This window comes from Anomalospiza imberbis, chromosome 2, assembly GCF_031753505.1.
Source record: "Anomalospiza imberbis isolate Cuckoo-Finch-1a 21T00152 chromosome 2, ASM3175350v1, whole genome shotgun sequence".
Taxonomy (NCBI): Eukaryota; Metazoa; Chordata; class Aves; order Passeriformes; family Viduidae; genus Anomalospiza; species Anomalospiza imberbis.
This window is the reverse complement of record NC_089682.1, coordinates 31,338,741-31,363,364: the sequence shown is the minus strand read 5'-3', so window position 1 is coordinate 31,363,364 and position 24,624 is coordinate 31,338,741. Positions and strand designations below refer to the sequence as shown.

The 24,624-nt window shown below is 51.4% G+C and overlaps 2 protein-coding genes across 2 annotated transcripts; both read left to right on the top strand.

Moving 5' to 3' along the window:
- The first annotated feature begins 1 nt into the window (after nt 1).
- Nucleotides 2-9,388, top strand: PAAF1 (proteasomal ATPase associated factor 1). Its single transcript, XM_068180417.1, has 12 exons — nt 2-117; nt 195-235; nt 662-765; nt 1,063-1,152; nt 4,929-5,027; nt 5,692-5,842; nt 6,898-7,092; nt 7,432-7,523; nt 7,809-7,924; nt 8,491-8,573; nt 8,818-8,900; nt 9,271-9,388. The coding sequence occupies exons 1-12, from the start codon at nt 71-73 to the stop codon at nt 9,346-9,348; spliced, it is 1,179 nt and encodes a 392-aa protein (XP_068036518.1). The 5' UTR covers nt 2-70; the 3' UTR covers nt 9,349-9,388.
- Nucleotides 9,389-9,768: 380 nt separating this feature from the next.
- DNAJB13 (DnaJ heat shock protein family (Hsp40) member B13) lies at nt 9,769-13,857 on the top strand. The gene is made up of 8 exons (XM_068180422.1): nt 9,769-9,923; nt 10,481-10,584; nt 10,807-10,968; nt 11,359-11,516; nt 12,249-12,362; nt 13,019-13,132; nt 13,219-13,295; nt 13,642-13,857. Exons 1-8 carry the CDS (start codon nt 9,856-9,858, stop codon nt 13,793-13,795), a joined length of 951 nt encoding a protein of 316 aa, XP_068036523.1. The 5' UTR covers nt 9,769-9,855; the 3' UTR covers nt 13,796-13,857.
- The last annotated feature ends 10,767 nt before the right edge of the window (nt 13,858-24,624 follow it).

The window sequence follows — 24,624 nt, the reverse complement described above, 5'->3', positions numbered from 1 at the left end:
CCCCTTTCCGCTCGCGCGGGGGTCGACGGGAAGCAACGAGGCGGAAGTGTGCGCAGTTACCCCGGCAAAGATGGCGGCGACGCTGCGGATCCAGAGCGACTGGAGCCGGGCGCTGAGGTGAGAACGGTCCCTTTCTTTGTCTCTGTCCTTGTCCCTCTCCCTGCCCCGCTCACGGCCGCTTCTTCTCTCTGCAGTAGGGACGAGGGCGAGGCGTGGCTGAGCTGCCGCAGCCCCGGTAAGTGGCCTGAAGAGGCCTCGAAGGAGTCGTGGGGGTGAGAGGGGACCGGGGAGGATCGAGAGGGTTCTGGGGGTGAAGGGTGTTCAAAGAGCAGGAACGGATGGCCGTGGCCGGGGGACCCTTTGGGATAGGGGCTGGTGGCGGGGTGCCCCGTGTGTTAGCAGGGAACGGGGTTGCTGGGGTGCCCTGCGGTTCAAACGGGGGTGCGGCTGTTGGGCTGGAAGGGATTGGGGTGGTTTGGGGATCCCTTTGGTGTTAAAGGGTGTGGAGTCATTTAGGGATCCTGAGGGCGTTAGGAGGGGATGGGGGTGTTTGAGATCCTTGTGGGTAAGGAGGAGGTGAGGGAGGTTGGGGTCTCTCTGAGTTGGGAGGGAACGTTTGGCATCCCTGTGGGTGCAGGGGCTGACGGCTGCTGTCCCCCAGGGAAGCCCACCCTGTATGGCAGCGTCACCCGGCGTGGGCTCAGCTCTGACGGCGTCCCAGACATCGTGGCCTCCGAGGGATTCGTGGTCAGGGAAGTCACCAAGGTGCCAGGGCTGGGGGGAGAGGGGTTGGTGACCATTCCCTGTGCATAAAGGGGGCTGCTCTGACAGCCTAAGCTGTCATCTGTGCTCTGCACAGTCTTGTCCTGCTGTGCAGAGCCCTGGAGCTGGTCCCTACCATCCCACCTGCATCCTGAGGAGATGAGCCCCACACTGACCCTCCCATCGGTTTTCAGGCTCTGGGATCCCACAGCTGGGTCCAAGCCACAGTTTAACCTCAGCAACCTCTGTTTCAGGACTAACAGCCCTTCTAATTTCTTCTTCCCTTGTTTCCCCCCCTAGAAAAGCATCCTCATTTCTTGTCCTCACGAAAACGTGTCCACAAAGTTCCTGGCTCCGTACACAAGCTTCTGTAGGATTCATCAGAAAAGTGTGAGTAGCCTTGTGAGGTGGGAATCTCTGGGTATGACTGGCAACTCTCACATCCCTGTCTGTGGTGTCCTCACAGCGAGGGGTGGCCTGGAGTGTGGATCTGCGTGTGAGGGGTTGCAATGGAGATGGAACTTGTGGTTTAGGGATGGTGTTCCCACTGAAACACCCTGGACCACATGCCACTGACTCCTTCCCCCTTCAGCAGGATGGAAACAGGGATGGGAGGCACAAAAGACAAAGCTCGGGGTTGAGATAAGAACGATTTACTTAAAACAGCAGTGGAATAATAAAAGCCACAGTAGCAACAGCGTTAATTAACAAAATGCATAGGAGAGAAGAGATCCGCTCACCACGAGGAACCCAAAACCCATGCCACCAAATGTCCCAAATGTCCCATGCTCCTGTAAAAATTAACCCAGTCCTGGCTAGAACCAGGACATTCCCCACCCCTCATTCTATCCCATATCCTCATGCCCAAATCCCACACCACCCAACTATGTCTGTGCACACAAAAGCACAGGAATCATTCCCTTAATCAAAAGCTGTCCCTCCTAAATGTCTCAGGATACGTATCTATATCCATTATACTGCTTTTCCTTGTCACCAGTCGACTTCCACTCCCTCTCTTTGGTATCCAGGGGCTTATTTAGCTAACTTTTAAATTCTTCTGCTGCCATTTTTTCATTTATACTTCTCAGCCTTATGAAATCAATCCAGTCCATTCTTTAAGAACTTGGTCTCTTCAGCACTTTTCTTTGGGACCTCTTCTAAAATCCTGATCTTTTCCAAGGCCTGGCTTAGTAGCACTGTGACCTGTTCCGTGCAGGATGCTCAGGGACAGGTGCAGGTAGGATGGCGTAGTCACGGCAGAGGGGACAGGTGCTGGAGTGCTCCTGGAGCCACGTCCTGATGCACTCTCTGTGGAATTCATGCCCACACTCCAGCTCACACGAGTTTCTGCCTAGCTCCTCATGGCATATTGTGCAGGGATCGTCACCGGAGGCTGCACGTTCCTCGGGCTGTGTTTCCACGTAGGAGAAGCTGTCCTGTGGAGGGGAAGAGGGTTTCAGCCTATAGTCCCAGATGAAGGCCTTTAATTTTAGCACCTTTAGGTTCCTGTTCCACGTGATCGATGACAGTGCCTTGGCGTAGAGCGGTGGCGCGCTCTTTCTGAACGCCTGCCAGATGTCCCAGGTGCAGCAGGCCCTGTCCAGATCGTCGAGGCACTGACTGTTCTGTGTATCCCCAAAGAGTATGTCTGCCACAGATAGTTCTGTCAGGTACTGAACACCTTCCAGCCTGGTGTTCCACCTGTCCCGCTGCACCAGCAGCTCGTCCGCGGTGTACGCTTCCCTCACGCTTCCCACCAGTCGCATCCAGAGGCTGTGAGTTCCTGTCCTTCTCCCAAGCCCCCTGTCAATGGCCACGTCCCGGGACAGGGATCCCAGCTGCTTGGCTTCAGAGCTGTCCAGCAGTACATCCACATGGGCCCCTGCAAACCAGCACTCGTACAGCCAGAGCAGTAAGGACTGATCCGGAAGGCGGGTGAAACGTTCTCGGGCTGATTGCAGCTTACGTTGGGATTCGATGATTATCTCTGGCTCTGCCTCTTCCTCTTCTTCTGAGGACTCTTCCTCCTCTTCTGAGGACTCTTCATCATCTTCATCCTCTTCATCCCTCACTAAGGAAACTAATTCGGTGTTGGATGTGTTCTGTTCAGGAGCAACTGCTCCCAGCATGGGTTGTTCCTCTGGTGCAGCTGCAGTTTGGGTGGCCTCGGTGCCTGTTGTTCTGTTTTCCTCCTCCTCCTCTTCCCCCTGAGGGGACTGGCTGGTCTCCAGCAGTGTCCGATAAACAGTAGTCAGGGCCCAGCACAGTGCAGTAAGTTGCTTCTCCCTGGAACCACCACAGCGTTTCTCTTTCAGATATTCTGCCACTTTAACGGGGTCCTGTATTTGTTGAGGGGTGAACTTCCAAAGCACTGGAGCCGAATACTCCTTCAAAACCTGGCCGATTTTCTCCCACCTTCTGTGCCACTCATCATTATCCGCTCTCTGGAAGACCTTCCCAGTAATCTCTTTTGTAACTCTAAAGATGAAATAGACCATAAAGGCGATGTAGACCAGAGGGAGGAGATATAGCAGACTGAATGACAATGTGCTTTCTTCAGTTTTCAGAACCAGCTCAAAAGCTGCTTTAAAAGGCTTAAAGGAGTTAAAGGAGGGGAAAAGGTTGTGAAGGTATTCGTCCCCCATTCCCCCCACGGACTGGGAACAATTATTAGTGGTCTCCTGGAGGTAGTGTATCATGCCACAAGTTGACATCACAAAATCCAGGCACATAAGAATCTTGAACCATCTCTCTAAACTGTTAAAGTGATTTATCAGGACCACGCAGGGAAATATAAACCTGCACAGGTGCCACCCCACGAAGAGCTGACTAAGCCACATCGTGACCAGCGACTGTACCTAACACACCAAACACTCAGTTCAAACTTGCTTCCAACCCGCTGCGGGCAGTGCTGTCCTTATCTCAACCCTGGGCGCCGGACTGTGGTGGTTTGGGATTGGTATTCCCGAATTTAGCGTTCCTGCGGGCGCTCGGTGGGAGGCTGCAGAGGGGAACCGGAGCCCCGAAGGCAGCGACTCACTGGGAACAGCAATGGGACAGGGACCGACCGCGGGGACACGGCCGGGAAGAAGGGAAGCGGGAAAAAAATGAACTTTTTCGCGCTGCCGCAGGGAGAGGTGGGATTGAGGAACATCCTCCTCCTGGCCCTGCCCCTCCTGCCGCTGGAAAACTTAACCCTGTCCTGGCTAGAGTCCATCTGCGTTTCTTGTTCCTCCTGTCCTTGGCTTTTACCGCTGTAGCGGGTTTTTTTCTTCCACCCACAGCCTGAAAATTCAATTCAAAAAATGCAATGCAAATGCAGCTCACAGAATCACAGAATTCCTAAGACATCTGAAAAGGAAAAGACCTCTGAGATCACCGATTCCAAGCTGTGCCCGATGCCCACCTTGTCCCCAGCCCAGAGCACTGAGTGCTACGTCCAGCCCTTCCTTGGACACCTCCAGGGATGGGGACTCCAAATCTTCCTTCCACTGTTTAAAACCCTTTTCCATGGAGAAATTCCTCCTGATGTCCAACCTGGCACAGCCTGAGGCCGTTCCCTCTCCTCCTGTCCCTGTTCCCTGGGAGCAGAGCCCAACTCCCCTGGCTGTCCCCTCCTGTCAGGAGTTGTGCACAGCCCCAAGGTCCCCCCTGAGCCTCCTTTTCTCCAGGCCGAGCCCCTTTCCAGCTCCCTCAGCCTCTCCTGGGGCTCCATTCCCTTCCCCAGCTCTGTTCCCTGCCTTGGACACGCTCCAGCCTCTCAATGTCCTTCTTCTGAACAGCCCCAGTTTGTGTAAAGAACTAGTTTTGGTTCCGTGTTGCAGCAAATTTAGGCTGTGCATTTGGCTTCATAAATATCTGAAACTGTGTATTGTGGGCTTTTGAGTCAGGCCAGTTGCCCTGAGCTGTTTTCTTATTTCTCATCTGTTTACAGGACCTGTTAGAAAAGTCCAGATTTCTCTTCCACCTGGGATAAACCTGGAATACAACTGCTGCTTCTTGTGCAGGCTTCTGCCTCAGCATTCCTTTTTCTCCTGGCCTTGCAGAGTCACAGGCAGAGAATGGGTTTAGCAGGTCTCCCCCTGTACAGAACTAGGCTCTTGAGCAGAAATATTTATATACAGAATTATATAAAGCTGATTTTTGGTGCTTTTACCTTCCTTCAGATTACCTGCCTTGATATATCCAGTGGTGGAGGACTCGGAGTGTCTACCAGCACAGATGGGACGATGAAAATATGGCAGGCTGCAAATGGAGAAATAAGAGTAAGAACATCTGGCTTGGATGTTTATGTGTTTTCTGTGACATTCCTGAAGTCCTGAAGGCCATGACTTTGGTCAGGCTGTCCACACCCTATGAAGAATCTGGCTTTTTAATGAAAAGCTAATTGAAATTGGGCATCTTGGAGGCTTTAAGTCAAATCTACTGGAAAAGGTGGCTTCTCCCAAGGGGGGATGTTGCTCAGAGAGGTACTCAGGAGTAACAGGTCACTGACAACCCCTATCCTGCATGGTAAAGGCACTGAATTTCTTACGAAAGAGAGAAGAGGGGAGGAAAAAAGATTTTGGTTCTGGATTAGCTACATCCTGGCTTGTGGCCTTCCCAGTAAAGAGGGAAAGCTCCTCTTGTGAAGCATGACCTCTCAGCTCCTTGTTTGGCAGAGGATACAGACATTTAACTTGTGTTTAGCAGCAAATATAGTATCTTCTGCTATATAGTTAACTGCTCAAATGATAGAGGGAGGCCCAAAGTCACCTCTTTGACTGCCCCCACTTCAGACCACTCGATACCAGCAATGCAGACCCAGAGGATTTGAGTTTAATCCTTTGCCCATGTGGGAATGCCAAATTTTCCAGTGTCATAACTCAACGACTGCTCGGCACGAGGATGATGACAATGGAACTAGCACATAGTTCTTTGTTTTTCCAGAGACTTTTGGAAGGCCATGTGTATGATGTGAATTGTTGCAGGTTTTTCCCATCGGGCCTCGTGGTTCTGAGTGGGGGAATGGATGCCCAGCTAAAGATCTGGTCAGCAGAAGATGCCAGCTGTGTAGTAACATTTAAAGGTCACAAAGGAGGTACAGAGCCCTTAAAATGCTTCATTTGCTGTGTGTGTACTTGCTTTGCACTCTAGGTCTGATGTCCAGTCTGCAACCCACTGCATTCTGTGTTTAATGTCTGGAATGTGGCATCAGATGCCCGAAACACTACCCCAGATTCTCTCTTCCCTGAGCTGCCAATTGCTGTGTCCAGGCTCTGGTTTTCCCTTGTCTCATGAGGTGCTGGGCTTGATTGAGAGGTTAATAAACCCTGTGGCTGGCTGCCCTAAACTTGATTCACTCAAACACCCATCTTGTGCTGATTTATTCTTACATGATTTGGGGGTTGGAACTTGTTCTTCAAGATCCCTCCCCACCCAAGCCATTCTATAATCTGTTTGTGGGCATTGAAAATGCTTTTGCAGCCATGTCCCCTAACCAAACCCAGGGGGTGTGGCAGAACCTTGGTCAAAGCAATGCTGCCAGTCACTCTCCAGGTGACTTTAGTCACTGCTTATTCCTCCAGCCCAAACTGCTGCAGTCTGTTTGCTTGACTTATCCTGTTCTTTGAGCTTTTGTGGGGAAAGTGGCAATTAAATCTTCTGACCACCTGGCTGTTCTCTGCTAAGAAAACCACTGTCATTTTTCAGATCCAAATTTGACAGCCCACAGTAAAATAAAGTAGTTAAGGGATCTTAGTGCCAGCAGACACTGCTCTTTGGATGTTGCTGTAGCTGGACAACAGGGATGATGCTTTTGGGATTATCCAGGGGTGGACATGGGAACATTTAAAAGTGGCAGGCTCTTTTCTGCCCAAATTGGAGGTTCATTTTGTGTGGCACCAGCTTGGGCTGAGGTGAGGTGTTGCTGATCATTTGATTGATAATATCTTCCGTTTGTGCCAGATGGTGGTTCCACACTGTGGGGTTTTCTGGGAGCTGCTGCCTTCCACAGGCACCTTTTTCTAGGAGCACAACTTGTCTGTGTGTGACTGCTGTCACTGGGGACAGTGGCCTGGAGCCAGTATTCGAGTTTAGCTCCGGAAATCGGGTGCTTTTGGTGTCTGTATGAACACAGTCTTTGGTTTCATGCAGGTGTTTTGGACACTGCCATTGTGGATCGGGGAAGGAATGTCCTGTCCTGCTCCAGGGATGGCACTGCCCGTCTCTGGGACTGTGGGAAGTCTGCCTGCCTGGGTGTCATTGCTGACTGCAGCTCTCCCGTCAATGGCATCGCCGTGGGCACCGCTGACAACTCCCTGAACCTGGGCACACCTGAGAAACCTCCCAGTAAGGGCCTTTCCCTTAAAATCCCCCTCATCTCTCTGTCCCAAACTGCTTAGGTTTGTCCCCAGTAATCCCAAGTGTTGGGAACGCTGCTCCATGACCTTGTGGCACCATGGGAAGGGAACAGAGTGCTCCAGTCCTGGGTGGAATTCAGCCCTATCAACCTTCATCACTCTTGAGTGATGAAGACTGAGCTCTGCGTGGCTGCTGGCCTTCCTGGTGTCTTGGGATCTGGAGGAATCTTGCTACCGTTCAGCTGGGGCGATCCAAGCTGTTGGGTTCTGATCCCACCAAGGTTTGTTGTGCAGCTACTGCTGGAATTAGCTGTTGTCCTTTTTCCAGGTGAACGTGAGGTGGGGACAGAAGGGAAAATCCTGCTGCTGGCTCGAGAGGACAAGAAGCTTCAAGGAGTGGGACTGCAGAGCAGGCAGCCAGTAAGGATCTGGGGCTGTCAGAGCACTGGGATGGGGAATTGAGCCATGTTAAACCTAAACTGGAGGAGAGGCCAGAGCCTGGTGCAATAAAGGGATGCTCACTGTCCTTCCTCCTGGACAGATTTTTATGTGAGGAGTAAGAGTTGCTCAGGATTTAACTTGAGAACAGGGAAGACAGTATTTACAATTAAACAGTGGCAGCTGTACTGTCTTCTAAATAAATGACTGCTTCCCTCTCGTGGGTGTCCCACGTGCCTGACACTTAGTTTGTTCCCAAATCCTCAGGTGTTCCTCTTCATCGGATCTGATGCCTTCAACTGCTGCACGTTCCTGTCAAGCACCTACATTCTGGCAGGGACTCAAGATGGGAACATCTACCAGCTGGATGTGAGAAACACAAAGTGAGTGAGTGCCTGGGACAAACAGCCAGTCTTTTGGTTGGAAAAGAGAGGCAGAGGGTGCTGCCAGGCAGTGCCACTTCCAAGGGGTGCATCCCATCGCATCCTGAGCCTCTTGCATTATTTTGATGTGCTGTGTGTAATGTTAGGTAAAATTTGTATAACTTTATATTTGTATAATCTGTGTGCACATACATGTAGATAAATGGGGTAGAAAACTTCTTATCATCAATATTCCCCCCTCCCACACTGCCCATTTCTTTCCCTCACGTGGATCCTGACATTTACCCTGGTCCTCATTCCAGCACAGGGCTGGAAATGAGCTGTGGAGTTTCATTGCTCTTCCCTGCTAACTCAGTCCATAGGAGAAAATCATGGAATGGTTTGGGTTGGAAGGGACCTTAAAGCTCATCCAGTGCCACCCCTTCCCGTGGGCAGGGGCACCTTCCACTGTCCCACACTGCTCCAAGCCCCATCCAGCCTGGCCTTGGACACTCCCAGGGATCCAGGGGCAGTCACAGCTGCTCTGAACAACAATCCTCATCCCTTGTTTCTGTTCTTTTTCCTAGTGCTCCAATCCAGGTGATCCACAGATCAGGAGCACCAGTGCTTTCCCTGCTCCCATACCGAGATGGATTTATTGCCAGCCAAGGTAATTCCAGGGCTGTTTTGTGCCCCTAGAAATCCTATAATCAAGTCAAGGAGCCTTGTGCTCTTTGGGCATTGTCCTTTTGCCCCTTTTCTTTGGGATTTCCACCCTCCATATCCCTCATGCCCCTCCAAAACAGGGCCTCCAAGGCACTTCTCACCCACTGTAGCCTTTTCCCGCTGGAATTTCTGTCTGTAATTAGAAGCGTGGCTCGTTTCACTGATTGGCTGCTGTGCCTTCCTTGCAGGGGATGGCACCTGCTTCATTGTCCAGCAGGACCTGGATTATGTCCTGGATCTCACCGAGGCCGACTGCGACCCTGTGTACAAGGTGAGGAACGTGGGCTATCCCTGAGGAGAAGGTGGGCAGGGAAAGCTGATGCCAGGCAGGAGGCAGCTGCCTTTACCTCAGGCTTTTCACCCCAGCAGGTTCCTTCACACAGTTGACTTCTGAGCTTAGCTTTGTTTTTTCTACCTGAATAATCCTGATATTTTGCATAAACCAATCCTCTGCAGAATTCCCTGGCTTTATCTCGGTTGTGCAGGAGCTGGCTGGAGTGGTGGAGTTGGAGCAGTTCTGGCAGAGCTGTGTTCCTATAAAAAGTGTGGATAAAGAGTGCTGGGAGAATCCTGAGGGTAAAAGCAGTGGTGCTGCCTGACCCATCTTGTTCCCTTTTCTTTTTTATTTTTTCCTTCTTCAGGTGGCTTCTTGGGAGAAGGAAATCTACACGTGCTGCAGGGATGGGATAGTGAGGAGATACCAACTTTCTGACTTCTAAGTTTTTGAAGGGGCCAAATAAAGGAGAAGCATGTGGGAAAGGCTCTTCCAAGCTGATTTTCCTGGGATGTGTGTGTACAAGTTTGAGGCCGTTGTGATGACCAGGCTCCATTCACAATGTTTTTGTAACAGGTCACATTTTTTTGCTACTACACAGCTGGGATCAATTTTTAATTTAGAGAGGATCTTGTGTTGCAATGATGTTGTGGTTGCATTTCCAGTGCTGAAAATATGCTGTTTGTAGTGGGGGGAAATAAATAAATAAAGGGGGAGAGGGGGTGCAGTGAAAGTGACTGTCACAGTATGGAGTGAAATAAACCGCTGCTTTGGTAACACCTGTGTTAATACACGTGTTTCCATGAAAACTTGGGGATTTTTAAGAAAGAAGAGATGCGGGGTGAGGATTGAGCGGGCCCGGCAGAGTGCGGAAGTGAGCGGGAGAACTACGCTTCCCTTGATGCCCCGCGCGGCGCGGGCCTGAAGCCTGTCGCTATAGCAACGGGACGCCATGGGGCTGGACTACTACGCTGTGCTGGAGCTGGACCGCGGGGCCACCGCCGACGCCATCAAGAAGGCGTGAGGACCCCCGGCATCAGAGAGACCCCCTGGGCCGGGAGGCAGCCGAGGGTGGCGGTGGGAGTGGGGCGGTGCCGTGCGTGCCTGTCCTTGGCCTTCCCCCCTGCCCCGCAGTGGGGCTGCGAGGGGGGAAAAGGGTCTGGGGGCTGTATGGGGCAGCCCGGGCTGGATGTGGGAATGGGGTCAGTGGGTCTGGAGGGACCATGGAGATACTCTGAGAAGGCTCCAGGGAGAGCTCAGAGCCCCTTGCAGGGCCTAAAGGGGCTCCAGGAGAGCTGGAGAGGGACTGGGGCCAAGGCATGGAGGGACAGGACACAGGGAATGGCTTCCACTGCCAGAGGTAGGGATATATGGGATGTTGGGAAGGAAATCGTGGCTGTGTGGGTGGTGAGGCCTGGTACAGGTTCCCCAGAGAAGCTGTGGCTGCCCCCATCCCTGGAAGTTGCTCCAAGCCCCGTCCAGCCTGGCATAGTGGAAGGTGTCCGGGCCCATAGCAGGGCGTGGGAATGAGATGGGCTTTAAAGTCCCCCGAGCCCAAAGCATCCTGTGCTCCTTAGCTATCGGAAGTTGGCCCTGAAGTACCACCCATTGAAATGCAAGGAGCCCTGGGGCCCGAAGAGGTTCCAGCAGCTGGCAGAGGCCTACGATGTGCTCAGCGACCGTAAGTGGGAGTGTCCCCTTCCTTTGACTGCGGGGGCAGGAAGGGGCTATGAATTCCTGCTCCCTGGCACGACCAGCTCAGTGCCCAGCTGGGAACTGGCACACACTCCCATGTCTGTCCCCCCTGTTCCTGGGAACCCTCTTCTCCAGCCTCCCCCCAAACAAAACCTGGATCTCAGCCTGGGGCTCTCCCCCAATTCCCAACACTTCCTTGTTCCCTAAGCTATGAAGAAAGGCATCTACGACAAATTTGGGGAAGAAGGGCTCAAAGGTGGCATCCCCTTGGAGTATGCGAGCGACAACCCTTGGAGCGTTGGATACGTGTTCCACAACAACCCTGAAAAAGTCTTCAGGGAGTTCTTTGGAGGGGACAACCCCTTTGCAGGTAGGTTGGGAGACTTTGGGGCTGGCTGGGGTCCATCTGTGGCTGCCATGATTCCATGGCAGCTGCCAGCTAGAACACCAAGCTTTCCAGGAATGCTTTCCTCCCCAACTGCTCTCAGATCCCTCTGGTACTTGGAGGAGAGATCCTGACTTCCCCTAGTCCTGGGTGGGGGAGAGATCTGGAGGTGCTGTTCAGGCTGTCAGCTTTCCCCATCTGCTCCTGTGACCCTTTCTGGGATTCCCATCAAAAAGAAGGATTAGGGAGGCGAGGCTGCCATAAACACTCCTGGAAAGAAAACACTTGGGGTGGCTCTGGGTGGGAGGTAACTACCCCAGAGGACCCCCCAGCTCTGACCCCAGTGAGGGGCTGTCCCTCTGCTCCCTCCCACAGAGTTCTTTGCTGAGGATGGCTCTGAGGTGCTGCTGCCCTTTGGAGGGCCCCGAGGCCGGGGAGCCCTGCAGCAGGACCCCCCCATCGTGCGGGATCTCTACGTGTCCCTCGAGGACCTGTTCCATGGCTGCACCAAGAAGATTAAGATCTCCCGCAGGGTAGGGGCTGTGGGGCTGAAGGGGGTGGATTTTGGAGCGAGCTCTGCCCTCGCTGGGGGACCTTGGGGATTTGGGGATGGCCCTGCCCCAGAAGCTTGTTGCACCAAACCCAGGAGGAGCTGAACCCGTGTTCTCCCCTCTAGCTTGGCAAAGGGAATTCAGCGTGGGAGCTGGTAGGAAGCGAGGGCTGATCTCAGAGATGGGTGGAGAAGGAGCTCAGGGTGTTCTGGGCTCCCATAATTCCATTTTCACACTGCATTGTGTCTCCTTTTTGTGCCCTTGGTGACCTCTGTCCCCCTCCTTGTTGTCCCAGTCTCCTGGACCCAGCCCTGGGTCTTTCCTGTTCTAGGACATGAGGAAACAGCCTCAAGCTGTGCCAGGGGAGGTTTAGGTTGGATATTAGGGAAAATTTCTGCACTGAAAGGGTGGTCAGGCAGTGCAATAGGCTGCCCAGGGCAGTAGTGGAGTCCCCATTCCTGGAGGGATTTAAAGCTGTGTGGTTGTGGCACTTGGGGATATGGGTTAGTGGTGGCCTGGCAATGCTGGGAGAACAATTGGACTCCATGATCTTGGAGGTCTTTTCTGACCTAAATGATCCCACGATTCTGTGATCTGATCCTATTTGTACCCAGAGCCACTTTGGTGTGGAGTACAAGCCAGGCTTGCCCTTTCCTCTGGCGAGCAGAGCGCTGCTGACCCTCCCTCTCTGGGCCCCTCACTGTGCACGCCCAGGTGATGAACGAGGATGGGCAGACGAGCACCATCAGGGACAAGATCCTAACCATTGATGTGCAGCCAGGATGGCAGCGCGGCACCAGGATCACCTTTGAAAAGGAAGGAGACCAGGTGAGCACAGAACCACAGAATAATCAGGTTTGGAAGGGACCCCTGGAGATCACCTCATCCAACACCCTCGGCCAGGCAGGAACTCATTCTGGTGGGTTTGGGATGTCTCCAGAGAGGAGACTCCATGTTCTCCCTAGGCAGCTGTTCCAGTCTTGTACCCACTCCATGGAAAAAGTTCTTGTTTCCCACCGCTGAGGGCACTTGGCTGCGTGACCAACAAAGAGACTCAGCATTACTGTGCTCAGAAGCACTCTGAGGAGCCATCCCTGCCTGGATTTTCCTCAGAACAGGTTAAAGAAAAAAAATTGAAAGAGCAGGTTTTCTTCCTGGCAGAAACACGGTTCTGGATTTGCCCTTGGCTGGGCAGGCATCTTGGATATAAGACTCCTTTTTCTCTGAAGGGAAGAAAATACCTTTCCCTTCTCTCTAGCCACCTGAAAACAGCAACAAAAGAGCAGGAATTTGTGTCAGTTTTCCCAGTATAAAATAATTTTCAGGTTTCCAAGGACAGGTTGGATGTGGCTTGGGGCAACCTGGTCTAGTGGAAGGTGTCCATGCCCATGGCAGGGGGTGGAACTGGGTGAATTTTAATGTCCCTTCCAACCCAAACTGTCCTGGCATTCCCTGATTCTGTGCTCTTTTCTCCCCTCAATTAGGGCCCAAACATCATTCCAGCTGACATCACCTTTGTTGTCCAAGAGAAGCTGCACCCAAGGTTCAAAAGGATCGACAACAACCTCCTTTATGTTGCCAAAATCTCCCTGGCAAAGGTAAAGGGCCGAGTGAGGGAACAGAGGTTCACCTTTGGGCTCTGGGGCTGCAGCAGCAGCTCCTGGTGCCCCTCCATGCCCGGTAGGCACTGACTGGATGCACCCTGGATGTATGGACACTGGATGGGAGGCTGCTGAACATCCCCATCAATGACATTGTGGAGTAAGTGCCAGGGGAAAGCGGGGGTGAGCGGGCACTTGGGAGGAACTCGGGGTGCTCCAAAGCCTTCTCCAGCAGGTTTGGGGCTGCAGGAGGAGGAGGATGCCCACAGTGGGTGACTCTTTGCGTCTGGTGCCACATTGCTGGGAGCAGAGGCAAGGAGAGGGCTGGGTGTGGGTGGATGACCATGGATGCTGGAGCCTGGAAGAAGAGGACAGGCCCTGGGTAAAGCTGGAGGAGCAAATAACCTGAGAAACCCACGTGGAGCTCTGCAGGTGGGGCTGGGGATCATGGCTCCTGTGTTGGGACCATCCCATAGCTCCTCTCAGCCCCTTCCTTTGCTCAGCAGCCCCAAGTACTACAAAATGGTGCCGGGAGAGGGAATGCCGCTGGCCCAGGACCCGCAGCACAAGGGGGACCTCTACATCTACTTTGACATCCTCTTCCCCAAGAGGCTCAGCCCTGAGGTGAAAACACTCCTGAAGAGCATCCTCCAGCCCTAGGGGCAGTGACCTTGCCCCTCTCCCCCCTGCCTTATCCCCCCAATAAAGCTTTGGAGCCAGCACTGGGACTGGGCAGAAGTTCTTCCAAATGCTGGGAACCCTACGACACAGGATCGCCCTAAAACAACAGCCCTGAGGCCTGGCCCAGGTCCAGCTGGCTTTGTGGTCTCTGCTCTCCAGCTCCCACTCTGCAGCTGCAGCTCTGCAGCCCTGAGGAGGCCGAGGGAGGATTTGGGGGGGGATAGAGGGAGGCACCCATGGCCAAGACCCTGCCCAACAGCCTCAGTGCTTTATTTTCCTAATCCCAGAATCTGTCCCTACTAAAGCTGAGCCCTGACAGCACAGGGAGAGGTCAGGTACCACTTGTGTTTTCCAGTGGCACTCCAGGGCTGGGAGAATGGCCTAAAAAGGGGAGGAAATCCTAACCCTGCTGCGATCAGACCCCATAGAGGTGGTTTATTGTGCCTGTAAGGAATAATGGGAGGCTGTGCCGGGAAAAGCAGTACTGAAGGGAACATGCCAGGTTGTTAGAAACGTTATTTCCAGGGAGTAAACCCCAGTAGAGAAGAAGGAGGAGCCACATGTTCCCGTGCCTGAGCCCACACCACGCTCTCCATGAGGCTGGTGCGTTTCAGGCCGTTCTCTGCTGTGGAATCGCCCCATGGAGCCTCGAGTGTCCCGGTCCCACAGGGGCTGCGGTACCGCGCCCGTCCACAGGAGGGCAGCACCGCAGAGTCCCGCTAGGCGCTGTCCCGGCTCCGGTGCCGACACCGCCGGAGCTGCAGTACCGGGCGCGTCCACAGGAGGGCAGCGCCACTGGCGGAGAGCGCCGCTCGGCCCCGCCTGCCCGCTGCAGTCCCGGCTCCGGTACCGGCTGTGACTCGCGTTCTGTCCCAGTGCTGGCTGAAATCCACTCCTGGTTCCTTACAAAGTTCATCTCAGCTTTGGGAAAACCAGCCCTTGCTGCACAAAGAGCCAGTCCTCAGAGATCTCCACTTCCTTGGAAAACCTGCTCCAGCCCCAGGCTGTACCAAAGCTTGGAGCGAGATCCAGCTACAAATGGAATTCTGGAAACAGCTTCCAAAATGCTGTAGGATGCTACTTTGAAATGTCTCCAAAGGGCGGCATCCCCTGCACCGTGAGCAGCACAATTCCCTGATCCCGGGGGATCGCCCCGCGGAGCCTCCAGGGCCCGTCCCTGCTGCGCCCCAGGTTCTCCACAAGGCGGCAGCACCGAGGCGGCGCCGCCGCGATCCCGCATCCCGGGAAACGGGAATTCAAGGATTCGGAGCATCCCGGCTGGCCCAGCTCCGCTCTGATCGCTCTCTGCGGGGTTTGATCAGCCAGAGGTGACACCAATTCAAACCAAAAAGTGCCCTTCTCTCCAGCATTTTCCTCCCTACCTATTCCAGCCATTAAAAGTATGTTCGTTTTTCTTACTGTATTCTTTGCCGAATTTTATTGGAACCATTTACATCCCAGACCCCATTTGTCAGTGACTCAATCCTTTATTATTGTATTTTGGACAAAATAAGGGACACCAGGGATGCTGGACCACAGGAAACCTCGAGGAGAAACCCATAAAAACCTGACAGTGAAAAGTTTTAAGGCACTCCAGAACCCAGAAATCTGTTCACGCCTTGTCACACCACCCCAATTCTGTCACATCCAGCTGAGCTGTGCAGGTGAGGCCAAGGCTCCCCTTCCTCCTAGGAATCCTTGTCTTAGCACGAAAAGCCACATTGCCAATATCAGATATTGCCAATTTCAGATATTGCCAATTTCAGATATTTGCCATAAGCAGGCAAAATCCAAGGGCTCCCCATTCACTCCTAGCTCAAACCACTTTCCTTGACACACATTTTGTGACCTGGAGACCCCATAATTAGCTATCTTATCCCCAAAATGTTTATTCTCTCCCCTCCAGATACGATTTTCCCTCCAAAATACTCATTGTAGCTTTATAGAGCTACTCAAGTTTTACCCCCAAATTTTCCACATCTCTCCAATAGTGATCACCTCAGTTTACCTCAAAATATTGCTTCTCTACCATGAAGATTACCTCAGATTTGACCCTCATAATTTTCACTACCTGTCTACTTCTAATTACCTCATTTTTCCCTCAAAATCTTCATTATCTACCCTACAGATTAATTCAGATTTTATGCCCAAACTGTTCTTTTTGTCCCCTATTGATTATCTCAGATTTTTCCTCCAAAATGTTCCTTGTCTCTTACACTTCATCAGAAAAAAAAGTTCCATAATTAAAAAGAGGAAATTGCTGATAATTAGTCAAAATTCTCAGTGAAAAAAAAAAAATAACAGGATGGAAACAGCAAAAGGAGCTAAGTGTTGAAGGTGTTTTTTTGCTCAGTGTCCTTATGGTCTGCAGGAACTGATAATTTTACACTGGGAGTGAACACTTGGTTCCTCTTAAAGGCAGGAAAGCAATGCATTGTCAGTGTCATCAATTGTTTCACCACTCGATAAAACCTCTCAGTTCTCTCCGTGTGCCAGATGGAAGGTTCAGACGAGGAATTAAAACCCAGAGGTGAATTTTGCTTTTCTAACTCGCTGCTTGGCCGTGCCAGAGTCTCAAACCGCCATCGTGTTCCTGAGCACCATCACCTGCCTCTGCTCTGGTGGCTGAGCTGCGCCACCTGAAACATCCCAAAATAATTTTCTGGGCAGTTTTTTGGCACCTCTGTCCCTGCAGGCGTTCCCGGGGAGGCCGGGAGAGGGCACATCTCCACCAAGGATTTATTTCCCTGCTGCTCAGCAGCGCCAGTGAGGATTTTCCAGCACGCTCTGCTCACTCAGGACCTTGGGGCTTCACCACGTAATTCTGCGGGTTTTTTGCTTTCCCTTCTCCCCCTCTTTGCTTGTCGGGATGAATTTCCAGGCTGGCTGGAGGCTGGAGCTCCGCTTTGCCACTTGGAAGCGGGAGGTTTGTGGAATAAAATCTGTTTGGACTCAGAATTGTTCAGATGGAGCCTGCAGGACTCTCATCTGTTCCTTCCCCGAGGTTCCTGGGGGACGATGTGCTGCTATTGCTGGGATGCTCTCTATGAAAAACCCAAAACCCTGGAAAAGACAGACTTTTCTTTTCTTTTTCTCAAGACACTGATCTCGAGAGTGCACGGCAACTCACATCTGTCTCTTGTTTCTCATCCACATTGTAGAAGTAATCACATGTAGCAAGCGTTCATTTAAACTACACTGAGAAACAATTTTCGTTATTTACCAGCAACTCAAACCATTTCGCTTATCTTTACAGAGCGAGGTCGGAAACACGAAAACTCGCCTATTTACAGCTTTTATAAACAGCCCCTGGGTGAGTTTTCAGCGGCACTGCGATGCTCTGGAAGGGCTGAATGGCAAGCTGCACAGCGTCCAGCGGCAGCGAATGAACGCTGCTGGTGCGGCTCAGACAGCCCCCGAGGGAGCCAGAGCAGCTTCCCACTGAAGAGCTATTTAAAACCACCTGGGACAGAGCGATTTCACGCGGCCATTCCTGCGTGGCTAACGCATTGTTCCCATTCCGATTGTTTTCTGCCATTCCGCTTCCCGTCACCCACTTCCCCAGCTGGGAGCAGCCCACATCCCGAGGGGAATGCCGGCTTTAGGGTGAGCCCCCCAAAGCCGGGCTTTCCCTCAAAGTGCCGCTGGGTTTTGCTGGCTGCTCTTTAAACCCTGCCTAAGCAGAGCTCTGCTTTACACCGGCGAGAAAGAAGGGATCAGCTTACAAAGCTCCGTGTTTGAGCGGGGATTAACAGGGCTTGGAGGCAATTGGCAAACACACAAACCCTCCCTGGCTGCTGCTTCAGAAGCCTTTTCTTAGGGCATCTTCCAGCCGGCCTCAGAGACAGAGAGGGCTTGGTTTATCTGTGCCAGTCCCCCTTCACAGGCTGTTGCGAAATTCCAGGCTTAAATCATCCCTTAAGCCCCTTGCTGGGGTACAAACCCAGCCCCTGGGCTCAGGGACACCACTGGCAAACCCCTTTCCCCCTTTTGGAGCTCTGAGTGCAGTGCCTGTGAGACTCAAAGGTTTTATTTAGAAATAACCCAAAAATACGCCAAAATAACACCAAAAGGTGTTGGGGCCACATTCCCCTCCTTAACAAAACTCTGGCTGCTTCTAACAACAAAAGGTTCCACCAAGCTGGGAGGAAAAGCCTTTGGATCAGCTCAGAATGGGTTCACAAGGCCCCAGATAATTGAGGGCTGCGTGGGTCTGTCATTCAGATCCATTTCAACACGGTCAGGAGGAAACAGAGTTTTTAAAGTTTATTAACAATTACGGTATATGTAAATTCGGTCAGGAGGCTAAGAAGCACAAGACCCTGCCAGGACACAGAGCAGAGCTGTCCAAAGCAGCGGGAGCAGCAATGAAAACTCTGAGATAGGGCTCTTATCTCATCCAGATAGCTCAGAAAACAGAAACCCCAAATAGTTTAAATGCCAGGAAAACCACATTGTTTCCCCTGATTTTTCTTTTCTTTTTAACATCTTGGAAAGCCAGCTAAGGAAGTGGCTGCCACCACACAGGGCAGTAGAATCTGCTGGTGAGGTTTTATTCAAATCCAAAATGCTAATCCAAAAGTCACCTCCTCCTCTTTTCTGCTTCCTCTTTTGTTTCTCCAGGATGTTTGCCTCAGGAGCTATAGTGACTCTGAAATTGCTGCCTTTTCCTCTGAAGAGAATTATCTGTCTGTCCTGGTGACACAGGACAGTTTTTTTTTTGGGGGTTAATCACATCCTTCTCCTTGAAGACTGCAGTATTTTCTTTTCCTGCTCTGCGTGGCAGAAAGGGATGCTATCTTTGAGAACAGACAGTGCCATGGAAGGGCTGTCAGTAAACAGCCTCCCATCCTTTGGGAGCCCACAGCTGGATCTGCAGGAAGGAGAACTGAAATTCCAGAGGATGGATCCCTGAGCTTGACTGGGACACCCTGAGGCTGCTCTACCAGAGGCCACGTTGATGCTGATCAGAAGGACAGGAGGCAGAGTGCCAAAACTTTCAAATATCCTGTGGGAAACTTGACTAAAACTCACCTAATTTTCATCAGCACTGAACAGTGCCTTCACTTACTTCTCTCTGCTTTGCTGTGTCTTTTGCTCAGTTTAACCTGGGTTAAGCCTGCCTCTCGATAAGCTTCTCCCTGTTTTCTCAGGGTAACTTAGGTCAGAGGTTTCTGAGGTGTCAGCTCAGAAGCTCTGCTCCTGCTGTCACCAAATCTAGTGGGGATATTGCCAGTGGTGGCAGAGGAGCAAAGACCAAGCACTGTGAGTCTTCTGCTGAAGTGTTCTTTGAAACTGCTCACCAATTCAATCATCTCATGCACTCTGGCTCCCAGCACAGCCCTAACTCCCTTCCTTCCTTCCTGGGGACGAAGAAATAAGGACACTGGGGGGATTATAGCTGCATTACAGATACACTGGCATCCCACAGCAGGGGAATTGCCTGCTCTCTCCCTGCTTGGTGTGCTCAGAAGCCTTGGAGGCACACAGGAGCCCGAGGAGATGTGGTGCCACGTGTCAGTCAGCAGGGAGAGCATCACTACCCATCTTTTCCTCTGGGATCTTTTGTGTTTCACAGCCATCTTATGGAGCTGCTCCAAGCTGCAGGAGAGGTGTCCTCCCTTGGATTCTGCTTCCTCAGCACGTTCCAAACGCACAGCTTCCAGCTCAGGAGGCAATTTCCTTCCAGGCTGCTCGATTTTTGCCTGCAGCACCCCCAGGGCCTCCCTCTGGAAGTGTTGTGGGGTGCTTGTTTCACAGCAGAGTGGTGGCCCTGCCTTGTCACACCTTGGCTTTGGGTCTCCTCCAGGCTGGCCTTTGGGGGTGTTTCACACGCACTGTGCCAGCCCTGCAGAGGATTTATTTGGCTTTACTCGTGGAGGTGGGCTCTCTTCTCTGCCTGTTGATTTGTTTCTCCCTGCAGGAGCTTTTGATGGGAATTTCAGCCAGGTTTCAGGAGTCTCCGAGGTAACTGAGGGCTTTGTGAAACTCAGCAGTGCAGTGAGGAAATTAGATGGTATCCTGCTGAGGGAAAAGTGGGCAGAATCAAACTTGTACATTCTGGACCCACAGAGGAGCTAAAGCACGTGACAGATTTCATCTGCTGTGGGTGTGATGTGGGATATGGAGCAGCTGGAGCTGCTGCAGCATCAGCAAAGGGAGTGGGGATCAGGAGCTTTGCTCCATGAGAAATCCTGCAGTTTTTATGCTGTGTGTTTGGGTTTGTGGCCCCTGTTCTCTTCTGTTCAAGCCCAGAGCCTTTTGTTTAGTGCATCACATCCCATTGATGTGGCAAAGGTAATTAAAGATTTTAACAAGTCAAGCTGATTCAGTGGCTGTATTCTCTGATGCCATCTCAGTTTCCATACTAAAGGAAATTAATAATTTCATGTTAAAAAAATAAAAAAAGAAGCAACCACCCAAGTTCTAGGGGTTTTCCTCAAGCAGAACTTGCTTTCATTTCCTCTCCAGGCCCACGGCCCTGGAGCTGCAGAGCCTGGTGTAACACAAGCCTGGTCACAAAGAGAAATTATTCCCTCTGGAAAGGGGGGCACAGGGGAACCACAGCCAGTTCTCATGTCTCTCTGGAAAAACATGAGGCTCCTGTCAGTGGCAGCAGCTGCTTTAATCAATAAGCTAAATAAACACCCTTCATCTGCAAAGAGTTAGCAGCTCCATGGAGCAGAGGTGAGCGAGGAGCGGAGTGCCCAGTGCTGCTGTGTGAGCCGAAGGGCTCAGCAGCCATCTGAGAGGAGATTCCCTGACCCCTTTTGCCTGGCTCCATGGAATGAGAGCTCCTGTTGCTCATCCCCACTCCCAGGGACTCCAGCTGCTGCTAAAGCACGCTGCTCTCTCTCTCTGATCAAACCTGGGGACATGTGTGTGCAGCCACGTTGTCACCCGTGGCCACACGCTTCCACACGTGCTCACAGACACCTCCAGGTGTGCTTTCCCTCTTAGCATTCCTGTAGATCCCATGAGCACCCGTGCTGGAAGCAGGCAAGGAATCCTCAGCTGGAGACAGGCACCCTGTGGGTGGGATGGCTCTGTGTGCACAGAGCTTCCCCATGAGCTGGCACAAGGAACATCAAAAGGAACATCCTCCTCTGGGACGGAGGTAGCAGAGGAACCTGCCCTCAAACTCTTCCCCAAGCAGAGAAACTTGCTGTGAGGTCTGGAGGGGTTAATAATGCGTGGAAATATTTCTTCTACAAAAGGCTGGTGGTGCCTGAATGTCACGGCACAAATGTCTCATTGCCATCCTGACCCTTGGGATCCTTGACTGAACCAGCGGGGCTGCTGGCATCGTGTGCCCTCCCTCCTAAAACACCTCTCTGTCCCTTTCAGCTGTCCTTGAGCTGCTTAGCTCAAAATCTGTACAGGAATGCCCCTCCAGAGAGGAAAGTGCCCGGCTCTGCACACACTGCTAAAGGAATCTGTGCCTCAGCCCCACGGAGCAGGGGCAGGCAGCAGTGAGGCAGAGCAGATGGTACCACAGCCCTTTGTTCAGCAAACCCCCTCACAAAACCATCCCAGGCTGGGATGCAACCAGATGGAATTTGGTTCCATGGCTCCAACATGAGAAGCTACAAAAGGTGAACCTTTGTTTTGCCAGACAAAAGCTGACAGCCCTGAGAGGTGGCAAAGAGGGACTCAGTTCTCTTTCGCCCTCAAACCAACCTGCTCAGGTGAGCCCCAGTAATAGAAGGATTTGGCTGCCCTATCTCAAAGCTAAGCTGATGCCCCTCAGCTGACTTCCACGGGGTTTTGTTTCTGCCCACAGGGTTGGTTACATCACAGTAAACAAAGCAAACTCCTTTCTGTGTCTTTCCAAAATCCTGCTGGTGTGTCCCATGACTGCTGCTCCCGGTGACACACATGAGGCTGATATTTTTTGTGTAATTTATAAATTAGAACTCGTTTTTAATCCAATTAAGAAGTGAAAACTAGTTAACCCAATTTATGCCCCAAAGGAGAAAACAAATATCAGTTTATTGTACATGTATCACTATTGTACAAGAACTATTTCCCAAATCTGAAATAAAACCTGAAGGCATTGTCACACAGCCTTTGATGAGAATTATAGACCCCATCTAAAAGCAATTAGCCATCCAATAGCTGAGCTGGTTTTGGTTGGGGTTTTTGGTACAATTTCAGTCCCAAAAAATGCACCACGTGAGAATGGATGTAAATATGAATTAGTAAAACTGTCATCATCAGCTTCTGCTATGAGTAGAGGGTTCTGGAAGTATCCAGGTGTAATGCAAAGTCCTTGGGAAATAATAACTCAAAGAAACCAGCAAGTAAAAAAAATCATAACAGATACTTGGATTGCATATCTGAGGATACTTTCCTTGAACTTGCTACATATTTATTTTAGCTGATTTTTTTTATCTAGGTGGAGCAAATAAATTTATAGGAAAATAATAAGCATTTTGCAGACAAGGTGACCAGAAGGTGATGGGTGAAGACCATTTGCAGTCTTAGCTAAAAGTGAATCAGGAAAACATTTCGAACAGAAGGGTCATTGAAAGTCTGTACATTTGACCAACCTCTCTGCAGTAGGATTGTTTTGTTTTCAGTTCGTGCTCCAGGGCTGAAAATCAAACAAAAATGTCAAAGGTTCACCTGGTTCTTCAGTCTGCTGTTTTTTGTTTTGTTTTGTTTCTTAAATGCTAAAAAAAAAATAAAAAAAAATAAAAAAAGAGAGAGACAAAAAGAAAGAGGGAATAGCTGTCAGAAAGTGTCTGTGAGCACACACAACCCTGCTCATTCAGGTATTTTTCCTTCAGACCTCTGAAGCTTTTCTTCCTGGTTGGATGTCATTAGCATATAATTAAGGTGCCAGATCTGTGCCACTTTCCTGTATGCTTAATGGGGTGAGTTCCTGAGGTTTCTTGGGAGGTTTCTTCCTCCCAAGCTGAGGTCAAACAGTTAACCAGTCATTCCTCCACTCCTATTTATAAGCCACAGGAAGCAGGATGCAGTAACATTCTCTTGTGGTTCACCATAAGGAAAATATTCCATTTCTCTTTGGAGACAACCCTCAACAGCTCAACAGCAGCAGAACTTCTTTTATGGAGTGAAAATGGGGGAAACCTCTGTGTGTGTGTGTGTGTGTGTGTGTGTGTGTGTGTGTGTGTGTGTGTTCTGCCTGCCAGGTCCAGCAGCAGAGGAAGCCTTGGTGAGAACTGTTCTCCCCTTCTGCCCCTCCACACCTCTCCCTCCTCCTGTCCCTCTGCCTCACCATTCGTCTGACCATGAAAGCTCTTCCTCAAACCAAACGCTGTGTTTCCTCCCCAGAATCCACGCCCTGTCCCTAAGGGCTGCAGGGCTGGGCGAGCTCTGTGCAGGAATTTCAGCCAAGTGTTTGAGCATCCACAGGAGTGCCCAGAGGGGAATGACAGCGGCACCTGGAATCCTTCCCGAGTTTCTGTCAGAGACCTGCCAGGGCCGTGTCCATGTCGCGGCCCTTCTCTGAGTGACTCTGTGCCCCGGGTGGGTGAACAAAGGAGCCCTGAAGGGCTCCATAAAGCCTCCTGGTGCCTGGGAGGAGCAGGGGATGCTGCCGGGCAAGGCAGCTGGAAAAGCAATTATTGCCTTCCCCAGCACTGGAGCCCCGGCCCCTCTTCAGCTGCAGACAGAGGGAGAGACAAGAGGCTCTCTGAGACCCCAGAACCTTCTCAGTGGTGAGGAGGAAACGTCCCACGGGTTTTGTTTTTCCCTTTCAGGATGTCAGCATCCCGACCTTTGGAAATCTTTGTGTCGGAGCAGCCGTCCCCACCTCCACTGGGCACCGCTTTTCTCTGGGAGGAACTGGGGGGAGGAGGGAGCAGAAAACATCTCTGGTGTTCAGAAGAGACAACTTCCCCCAGATCAGCCGGGTGCTTCTGGACATCACAGACTTCAGGCTGCCCAGCACTTGAAGCTCTCCTGATTTTTTCCCTTTCCAAGATGCTCCTTGATGTCTGTGTCCATCCCTCCCCTTTTATTTAAAGCCCGAGGCGTAGCAAATCACAGCAGCCAGGAGATGAGCTGGCTGTGTCCAAAGAAGGAGCAATTTGCCTTAATCTTCCATTTCGGTGTGTTAACTTTGAAACCTGGCAATGAAAATGTGAATATTGGCACTTTTCACTCTTTAGCTGCTTCTAGTTTTAGTGGGAGTGTCCAATGTATGGGCTCATTCCAGATATATTCTTATGTTTTCAGAGTAAAAACAAAGCTCAGCCTTTCTCTCCCTGCCAGGCTAAACATTCAACTCTGAGTGGCTGTTTACCATACAATATCCAGCAGCATCTTGAATACAAAACACGAGGGGGGAACACTCAATTAATGCAATTAAATAAGACACAGAATCGTGTTTCATGCTAATCATTTCTGTAATCCAACAAAAGCCTGCCCCACTTTATTTTTCCTTTTTTTTTTTTAATCTGGAGCTGCTGCCGAGTTTCCAGTCTGCTGCACCAGAGCCATCCAAAATGTAGGTCAGGCTTGCCAAGTCCACTTCTGCATGAAACAATGTTCTTCCCCCAAGGGAAGAATCCTCTCCACCTCTCCAGGATTCGGCCTGTGACAATTCCTGGTGGCCAGTGGCTGCTTCCCTCTGCTTTAGGGCAGTGGGAATTCCCATCCCTGAGGTGCCCTGGCTGGGTTTTGGTAGCATCATTCTCAGGAGGGTGGCCATCCATCTCCAAACCCAAGCCTGATGTTACCAAAAAGGGTCCAGGTGACACAGTGGCAGCAACTGCAGGGATCCCAGGTGGGCACAAGGGCCATGGCAAGTCATCCTCCTAAGTGCAGGTTCAAAT

Excerpts from the sequence above, each read along its gene's own strand:
- PAAF1 (XM_068180417.1), top strand. The coding sequence starts at position 71 with ATGGCGGCGACGCTGCGGATCCAGAGCGACTGGAGCCGGGCGCTGAG. Across the intron at positions 1,153-4,928 it reads GTAGGATTCATCAGAAAAGT|ATTACCTGCCTTGATATATC; the intron begins GTGAGTAGCCTT and ends ACCTTCCTTCAG. Across the intron at positions 5,843-6,897 it reads ATTTAAAGGTCACAAAGGAG|GTGTTTTGGACACTGCCATT; the intron begins GTACAGAGCCCT and ends GGTTTCATGCAG.
- DNAJB13 (XM_068180422.1), top strand. The coding sequence starts at position 9,856 with ATGGGGCTGGACTACTACGCTGTGCTGGAGCTGGACCGCGGGGCCACC. Across the intron at positions 9,924-10,480 it reads GCCGACGCCATCAAGAAGGC|CTATCGGAAGTTGGCCCTGA; the intron begins GTGAGGACCCCC and ends TGTGCTCCTTAG. Across the intron at positions 10,969-11,358 it reads AGGGGACAACCCCTTTGCAG|AGTTCTTTGCTGAGGATGGC; the intron begins GTAGGTTGGGAG and ends TCCCTCCCACAG.